The 10108-nt window shown below is 40.1% G+C and overlaps 1 protein-coding gene across 1 annotated transcript; it reads right to left on the bottom strand.

The window, feature by feature from the left end:
• Positions 1-340: 340 nt before the first annotated feature.
• LOC139716057 (retinol dehydrogenase 10-like) lies at positions 341-6481 on the bottom strand. Its single transcript, XM_071627610.1, has 4 exons — positions 6017-6481; positions 5265-5515; positions 1259-1384; positions 341-572 (listed from the first exon to the last, which is right to left on the bottom strand). Exons 1-4 carry the CDS (start codon positions 6479-6481, stop codon positions 437-439), a joined length of 978 nt encoding a protein of 325 aa, XP_071483711.1. The 3' UTR covers positions 341-436.
• Positions 6482-10108: the final 3627 nt, after the last annotated feature.

Below are 10108 nucleotides of genomic sequence, written 5' to 3'. Positions count from 1 at the left end.
GAGGAAGGCGAGAGGTCCTTTTGGAAATCTGTCTGCATCTGAATTACCGAATTTGGGAAATCTGCCCGAATTTCTAAACTTACTCGTCTGAATTGCGGGATGTTATCACCACAGTGGTTTGGTCGTGAAACAATGACGAATAATCAGCAGAGCAAAAGAGGATCATTCACACACTTTTCCCACTGACCTGCCCATAGTAGAATCGACCAGTGTCATTAGTCAAAGTGACTAACTGAATTATTCACCGACTGACTAGTTCAGGTAATTTTTCTGTGGGAGTGATGCAGGGGTCAAATTTTCTTCAGCTTATGAATAAATGACAGATCTCACATACCCTCGCGCTCTAATTGGCTCTCTAATCTCAGGGTTGCTAACAGCGTCAGGTCTTTTCGACAAATGGAAAACCCGACCCGCCTGTAGACACACATTACGTAGGCTACTCTACTATTTGTGCACCTTTATCCTCGATGGCGACTTCTGTCTTCTGCCCCCTACGGCCGACAAAGTCATTCATCGCCTTGTCGTTCTCCAGAAAATCTTCCAGCTGAAAGAGCGCTTGTTGAGGAAGCATCCTGGAGGAAGGACATAAGAGACGGAGAGGAAGAAAAGGGGGAGGGGGGATAGATTAAGAAAAGAAAATCAAAATCGAATAGGTCCCTTACTAACAAAATAACATATTCATGCAAGCCATTGCCTTATCACTTTGTGCTAATGAATGCTTAACGCTAGAGCTCAAACCATTAATGTCATAGTTTTTGTCTGTATATTATAGAAAATGCAGTTCTTACAGCAACAGTAATGTTATGTACACAAACAAAATTTACTTACTATCCCAAACCTACCCTCTTTTAAGAGTACCGATTAACATTATTTTTTCTTTTACATATCATTGTCTTTGCTACCTATTCATCTTCTATACAAATATCTCAGTCATTTATTTGGCATCGTTCAACACACCGAAACCCTTACAAAATTGCCCCCTTGACACTACTTTTTTTGACTAATAAGTTTTTTTTTTCTTGTTGTTTTCGTGCTTTTTTGTTGTTGTTTTTATTGCTGTTTGCTCTCTCTGTTTTGTCACTTTGCTTAATCTTGTGTGGCGAGAAGATGACTTTCACATAGATTCGCATGAGACCATTTTGTTTCAAGGGTTTTCGCCCTTTTGTCTTCAAAGGAGCTTTAGAGAGATTCAACACGTAGCCGGTGGCGCTTTAACTGACAGTATTCCTTACCTTCAATTAAGCGCACCCAGACTTACTTTTGTAACCAAACGACGGTGTTAAAAATGGCGGGTGCTCTGACCACGTCTTGGTTCGTCTGGACGGCCTCTACCACTTTCTTGACCACAAACTCTGGCTTCAACGTCGGTATAAGTATCTCACACCTGTAGGCATTATGTATAAAGATATCGCATTATTTTGCACAGTGCATGAATGTACAACGTTATGAAAATGATGGAAAATTTACGCAGGGTGAGTCATGATATCACTCAAGAATTACTTGTACGTAAAGAATCCCTTTCCCCTTTGACTAGCATGGCAGCAGCAGTATACACTGCAAAAAGTCCGGTGTTAAATAGTGAACACCGAGCTGGTGTTAAATTTTCGGTGCTCATTTATGGTGTTAAATTAACACCTCCGGGTGTCATTTCCAAATTTTAAACTGTTTTTTGAAGAGTTTCTTAGTAACTGCACTTCTTGTTGATTTTTAATTCAAACAAGACGATCAAGAATTTTATATTAAAATACTAGATTTTTGAAAAAATGTGAAAATAAATTTACACCAAAGCAACACCAGCTGGTGTGGTCTCTTATTGAAGCTGGACGGGTGTTAAACCATTGATATTAACACCAACAAATATCAAATCAACACCATGTGGTGTCATTTTTTAATTAACACCAGTACAGTGTCAAAATAACACCAGGTACAGTGTCAAATTAACACCACGAAGTGTCAGGTGAACACTTTTCAACACCATCACAGTGCATTTTAACACCTGTGGGTGTGGTCCTCTATTGAAGTTTGATCCGTGTTAGATTTAACACCCGTGGTGTTAAATCTAACACCGATGTTTTTACAGTGTACACGGGAATGCTGTATTTTCTATCAGAATACGACACATAGACAGACTGATGATGACTGAATTCAGGACCGTTGATTGTTCGATATGCAGGATGGTTGTGAGATTACAATCATTGTATAGTCAATAACAATCCAGCCCATAGTATAGCTATATGACGGTATCAATAATTGTTTAATACTTCACAAACATCTAAGAAAGGGGGAGAGAGGTGGGAGGGGCTGAAACAAAGGGCAAGAGTCGGAGAATTGCACTGAGGTTAATTTTGCAACACGAGTGACGACTGAAGTCATAAACCAAATTGTTTACCCGAGAGCCAAATTGTAGAGGTTGGGAAATCATTATTTCAGAAGCAAAGTTTTGAGACAACACAAATATTGGCATGATTGATGGAAACCGGTTATTTTGTTGCATGATTTTAAAGGTTTTGTCCTAACGTATTATCTTCAATTTTCAATAATCCGGTGTCAATACTCTGGAACGATTACATTAAATGCGCCATGCCATTGCAGGTTCCAGTAAGTGACAACCTGCTGTTGTTGCTGCGTTTTATTCTCTGAATATGTGGTCCCGACTGGTCTTGTGTAACCTCTATGGGAATCTCAAAATCTCGCGGGAAACCTGTTAAAAGCTTCATGAATGTCTCTGGACAAGTAAACATGAACACCTTCCGGTTTTTGAGGATATCAGGCTGACTTGGAGCCCTGTGAAATCCGGGTTATTTGAATGTGTTTCTGATTAATTCAGCTGTCCGAACGAAAAGGCCATTGATATTGGATTAACTGATATTCACAATCTAATCTGCAGAAAGGGTTTCCGCATTCAAGTTTATCAACCAATACTAAGATATGGTGATGGAAAAGTTAAAGGGGAAAATAATTCTTGCAAGCTACGTATACCATGTATATGGAAAGTGAATTATATTATCATCCTAGCCTTAGTTAAAGCTACGATATGTTTAGACAAATGAAACGAAATGAAATGAAAGGGAATGAACCATATCATTACTCAAGATCCTCTCACAACTGATAACTATTAACGATATTCCCGATGACAATGATGATCATTGTGCTGACAGTCACAATAATGACACTATAATCACGGTGATGTTGAATGAATTTAGTTTGGTCTACGAAGGAAATCATAACTTTTTCGACTATTAAATCAAAAGGATCCAAACGGGACAGTTAAAGGGATCGTACAGTTTTGGTTGAGACCTAATTTCAAGTTTCTAACTTTTTTTGGCGAGATAATGAGAAACCTCTTATGAAATATGAAAGAGCATGTAATTCTACGAGGAATTCAACGTTTATTTGATAAAAATTGGTTTTAAAATGGCTGAGATATCCAAAAAAGAGTGATTCTTATAAAGTGTGGGACCCACACTTTATTACGATCGCTTTGTTTTACTTTGTTTTTGGATGTTTCAGTCATTCCAAACCCGATTTTCATCAAATAAACTTTGAATTCCTTTTGAAATGGTATGCTCTGTACTTTATCATAAGTGTTTTCTGAGTATCTCGCAAAAAGTTAAAAGCCCAACTTTCATCTCCACCAATACTGTACTGTCCCTTTAAGCTAAACTTTGCCCTTACGAAATATGTGTGTGCGGTGATTTTACATACGACAATCAAATAGGCCTACATAAATCCTGAATGGTGAATAGATCGATTTGTATACACTATATTGAGCACAGACGTAAGCCCAGGAATATCTGACCGCCAAACAATATTTCATAAGGGTCATATTACACCAGGAGTCACGAAGTGATTTTGTTTTGATTTTGATTTTGCTTTGCTTTTCAATATGTTGGGGTTTGTTAGGGATAGTGTTGATGTTTTTACTGGAACAAAGGTCATTCCTCCCCCCCCCCCCCCAGTTTCCTCGTTGAATCAAAGACATGACCTCCCAGAGTATACCCTCATTTACGCGGTCATAAATTGTTTATTGTCTAATCGCCAGTTAAAAATATACGTTCGTCCTTCCACTGCAGATGACTGTAAATAGACTTCAGAGAAACACCCCTCATATTATTGTATCACAGCGTGCTATACTGGTCAGTTTTGAAAGTGCGTAGTTATATCCATAACCACCGATCGATACTCGTTATACCATCCTTTTCCTGCAAACGTTAAAAGGAAACTGTTTGCCTTTGTAACGTATCTGAATGATGCATTTCAGCACACGGAATTTCTCTCTGATAATAATCAAATCATTCCCATCAGAATAAGTGAACACCTGAAGTTTGAGAAAGTGTCCCGTAGGCCCTATATAACAGAACTTGAATATCAGGTCTGGTAGCAAGACACATTAGCTTTGTGTAGACGGTGATCCTCATCTTCGACGATAGCTCTAATCTCGAGCATACAATTTCTATGGGGCGCCAAGTGTCGAACGTGAATTTCATTACGAAATCCGTCTTTTCGTTGACGAAAGGACATCTATGTCATGTCACGTGAGAACATGACTGAAAATTCGAAAGTGAAATGAACGATTTTGAAATATGTTACTGTGGTACCACCGATTACAATAGACGGTTCTTTAATTTATTTCAATTTCTGGATATATATATATATATATATATATATATATATATGTTTTTTTTTTGTTCTACAGCCTTGTAACGACGCACCTTATTCACCTAATCGAACCTATGAAGCGCAATAGGCAGGAATTCACATAGCTGTTGCTATGCAGGGCAAGCTCTGTGGTTGTTAGGAACAGCTTTGGTGAACAAAGCATGCGTAAGATCTTAATATATAAAACTTTACAGAACTCGTCTTTGCCCGTAACATTTAAAACTCCGAATGCCATGAGATATTAACGTATTCTTTATCCCGCTTTTGATTAACTAATGTTCACCTTTCTACTTGCTTCATTCGACTCCTATTCTTGGAGCAAACTGTAAGGTGCAACCGGGTTATTACGTAAAGCAGAAAAGTTCCGTACTGGAAAGCACATAGTGTCCCAAGTGTGTTCAAAGTGTGTTCACATAATATAGAGCACTCTGCGAAAACGCTCAAATTTAACAATGTGAAGATGATTTCAAACTGTGGTGTGGTTTTCACAGAGTGTTCACTTAGTAGGGTCCCTAATTATGCTTTGTTTCACACTCTGAATTTATGACTGACATTGTGTTCACACTGTGGGAAACTGTCTTCTTTCCAGCAGGGTCACTACTTACGATTTTCTGATGTGCGCCCCTTCAAACATTCCTGTGTCGATCTTGTACGGGTTGACGAGCGTAAAGTGCACGCCGTCCTTGCCCAATGCGCGCACCTCGCGCATGACGCATTCGTGCAGGCCGACAGTAGCGAATTTGCTCATGCAGTAATCCGACAGGCCCGGGATGACGAGCTCCCCCATGATGCTGGCGATGGTCACGACGTGCCCGTGGTTCTTCTCCAGCATCTGCGGAAGAAACGCCTTCAGCGTCTGCAGGCGGAGTGACAGGGGAAGAAAGTGAATTACGTGCAGAGATAATAAAAAGAAGATTGCACAAGTCATACTTATCTGGACAAGAACATTAACCTCTGCAGGAGTATTGTTATGTTCCACTTTCTCGATTTTAAAGTAGCGATCCTCAAAGTGAGAACAAATAATTTATAAGACTAAATTGTGTGAGAAAATTGGAGTAACGAAGCATAGAATTAAAGTGTGCTATCGGTATTCATTTGCTTGTATCTAAGTTGGTTAGAAAGAAAAAGAACATGATGGTTCTTTTTTCACGATGATATTGTTAGGATAGGCGCTATACTTTGTAATAGTATTGAAGGCACTTTGTTTGGTCCCCGATAGTGGCATATTATGTGATTACATCCAGTGAACGTGATACTGACAATTCAAGGCACACGGATTTCAGGCGGTAAGAGAGTTGACATTTTAATGACGCTAAATGCTTTGGGTTGGAGATTATCAAAACAGTACAATGCCCACCCAGATATGCGCCATTGAATTGACTCCGAGAGTTCTTTGACAATCCTCCTCCGTGAGGTCGAAAAACTTTTTCCCAGTCACAATCCCGGCATTGTTAACGAGCATCGTGACGTCACCAACTTCCCGCTTGACCTCCTCCGCCGCCTCGTTGACCTTTTCCCGTTTGCTGACGTCACAGACGAACCACCAAGCCTTTCCGCCCGTTGCGCGCACCATACGCGCAGTCTCCTCCACGCCGGATGCGTTGATATCCCACAGAACGACGCGCACGCCGAGGGCGGAGAACCGCTGCGCGAAGAGTCGACCGATGCCGCTTCCGGCCCCCGTGATGAGCATCGTTTCTCCTTCCAGAGATTTCGTGCGCATGCTCAGTGGAATCAACCATTTTATCATGGATTCGATGGTCGTAAGCAGGACTTGCAAGTTCAAGAGCAAAAAGTCTCCTATGAACTCCCACGTGACCATAATTAGCTGCTTCTTGGAACAATCTCGTACTGAAGCGGTATGGTGGCCCAATTTTCTGGAATGGGATATCTCTACTAGTTGTTTCTTCTCGTATCACAAATCAGAGCTGTAGTGTTCCCGCTGTCTTGCTACGGACTTTACACACAGTAAAACCTGATGGAGAAGAACAGAAGAGAGAAAATGGTTTAAGAGGTATTCAAATTCATCGTATAACATCAAGGAATGGTCGGCCACTGCCAATGGAATGTACGCTTTTTAATTCCGTTGTCATTGATACGATTTCATGTTCTGTGGAGCTGATAGTATAAAACTACAGACTTTATAGCATCTCAACAAAATCTTTACTTATCAGATTATCCAACCACAGATAATCAGACTAAGGACTACATAAGTGGAAATGAAGTTTTAAATAATTGTGTTCCCTTTATTTGGCGATGGCAATCCGCCAAAGAAACCTTTTATGTGTAATTGTGCAATGCTTGCATTTGCATAAGAGAAAAGGCCGGTAACATCTTGTTGTGTTTATGTCAGAATACCAGTGGTTCATACATTTTTTTTTCACTATATTTTGACAACTATTTATAGACAATATCCCATAGGTCGAGCAAAAAACAAAAATGTTTTTTTGATTCTCTTTGCAGACGAAGCCGCCATCGTCCGTGATAGAGAATCGAAATAATCTTAATTGGATTCGGAGGGACTGTGGAAAATCATGCCCTAAACACGAGCATAATATTTTCTTTTATAATTATTGTCCAAAATGACGTCATGAACGGCAGACGTCTTCTTTGATATCCAGCAATGACGTCATGGAAACTTTCAAATCTCATAACTTTTGAACCGATTTTCTGATTTTTCTGTAACTTTTCCCAATGTGTTCTATTAAATGTTATTTTCACTCAATCCACATTGGCATTAAGTTTTTGGCTTTCGTTAATAGTCGTTTCTTTCATTAATGACGATCAGTGATAAAATGGAATGTATCGTTTCTGCCAACATGAGAGGGAGAAAAAAAAATTAAAAAGAGCAGTTAATGTCATAAGATATCATGTGACATATACACACTCTCCCTCTTTCTCTCTCTCCCTTCCTCTCTCTCTCTCTCTCTCTCTCCCTCTCTCTTTCTCTTTGTACTATACTGTAAGCCTATCTGTATTTCAACGGTTCCTTGCACCGTTAAACAGCGCAGTTCTGCAAGATGCACGGTGTCACATTCTACAATTGGGACCCTTTTCGACGCCTCGTAAGTCAAAAAGCCTTACCAAATTCGCCGTTAAAGGAACAATGGGGCGACTTCTAACTGACTTCATTCTCTACGCCTGACTTGGATCCTTGTGAGGACCATTGAAGAATCGTCGTGAAGCGACTAATCGACAGAGGCGCTCGAGAAGAAACAGGGAATAGGGTAAGATGGGGTTGGCCTCTTAATACATAGGCCTACAAAAGCAGTCGTACTTTTTGGAACCATTAAGTCTAATCATTAAATGATTGTCGCAAAATTGGCTTGTCATTTTGGAAAGGGAAGGCGTATCAAAGTACTGTATAATACTGTATAATAGTACTGTATTCTGAATGAGCTGAATACCAAAGCTACTTGCAACATCATGGTGGATGCAAGTTACAGGGGGGCGGGGGGAAGAGAGTAGGCCAAGGGACATTGAAAAGTTGGGTGGTCGGGTAAAATCATGCTTTCTAGACCATGTAGACTACTTTTTTTTTGGGGGGGGGGGGGGAAAGAAATAAAAGTGATGTCGCATTGTCCGATCGGGCGTTGTCTCGTCTCCGAAAAGAGTTTTATACAACCAAGTCGCTCTTTATAGGAAGGTGCTACCACCCTATCTTGTAAAATTAGCACAAAATATATATATAGCCAGCGTGGCGATACTGGCATGTACTAAAGGCCTATTGTATAGATTATCATTCCCAATTAGCCCTTCACACCAAACTTCGACTCCCTAAATACAAGCAGAAAGGAAAAGGAAAAAAAAACACACACACAGCAAGAGAAAGCGAAAGTGTATTATTTGGAAATTGAATCGCTTGAAATATTCTCAGTTCCTGTATGAAAAATCGTATCATGTGTTCCAACTACAAAACTTACAAGAATCACAACACGCCTTGAAGACAACAGTGTTTACAATCAAAGTGAATGAAAAAAAAAATCAGATATATCTGGCTTCTTTTTTCTTAAAGGAACTTCCCTTCAAGAATATCGTGTTGCCTCGAAGTGAAACAAAAAATATGGTTAGACTGCTACATACACCGCCAGTTTCACTATCTTGACAATTTAAAAAGTGATTAAAATTCAGTCAGCCATCATGCAGATGTTGCCTCCTTGATCGACCGTGCCCATATCAAATACAAACAAATAAACAAATCAATAGATAAACAAAATAAATAAATAGTTCACAGACAGAATTGCTAGAAATTGATCTTCAGTGAAGAATTGCCTATCTTTTGCCTGGCAACTTCAGATTCACAGGAATCGGTATTGCGAGTTAGTAAATGTGCATTCTCAACCACTGCATCGAAAAGAGAAGTCTACAGAATTATCCATAATGATGATTATATTATACGACATTAGCACTTGCATCCATGAGTATTTCCAAGGAAGAAAAGCGATATGTGATGAGAACATGGACAAAAACTCACACCTCCTTGACTTTCTCTGTGACCACCGCATCTGAATGTATCCACAGGAACCATGGAACTGTCAGATCGACGGAGAAGGAAACCTCGATCGAGGACAGAGTAAATTATACCACCACACCAGTAAGACCTCAGGATTAGCAGTGAAAGGACTCAGGTTGTGTATACCTTCAGACCACATGCATTCAATGTGAGCCGACGCGAGAGTAGATGGACCCATTCGTCGGGACAAAAAGCACACACGCTTCATCTATGCCGCAATCCCATTTGGGATGCAGGGCATTGCAGGGCGCAGTGGGCCTTCTATAGGATTTCCTGAAAGGCCAAACTGGGCATTCTTTAGCTGCGATAGGATTATATAACAATGGGAAACCAAAGCAGTGGAAAATACTTTGTTTATTTTTCGCTTTCTTTCCTTCTTCTTTTTTTTTCCCCTCTCTCGCATAACGACCATCATATTCCATGGACAGATTTCCCTTGTCGTGCCTGGACGTATTAGTGCTGCCAGCACGAATCAAATCAAACGTTTTGTATCAATCACACTGACAGGAAAATGGAGTAGCAAAAAAAAATATATTCTCGCAAAGGAAACAAAAATAAATAAAAGTCGGTCATTCTCTCTGGTGAAAGAATGTCCAGCATCAAGTCACTTCGCACTTCTGACTGATAAATCATACACACGACTCTCCACCTCTCCCCCATCTATTTCCCATGGGCTTTTCTTATTTCTCATCTTTCATTCACACATTGTAAAGGTAAGACTCCGTTTGAATATTATCATCCTATGGGAAACAAATTGAGAAAATGCATCTTCAATAAACGTTGAGGATCTGTCATCCTTTCAGGAGCATAATCTCCTCGAGCTGAATGAAATGGCGGGAAAAGTAGCAACAAAGTGCACCATACGGTCAGAGTGACCTGTAATTTACGGACGGATGAAGGTCGCCTTCTCCCTCTCATCAACGTCGGTTGGTTTGC

Source organism: Diadema antillarum, unplaced genomic scaffold, assembly GCF_040938485.1.
Source record: "Diadema antillarum isolate AM-2024a unplaced genomic scaffold, OU_Dant_1.0 scf00000060, whole genome shotgun sequence".
NCBI classification, from domain to species: domain Eukaryota; kingdom Metazoa; phylum Echinodermata; class Echinoidea; order Diadematoida; family Diadematidae; genus Diadema; species Diadema antillarum.
Note: the sequence above shows the minus strand (reverse complement) of the source record. Positions and strands in the feature narration are given on the sequence as shown.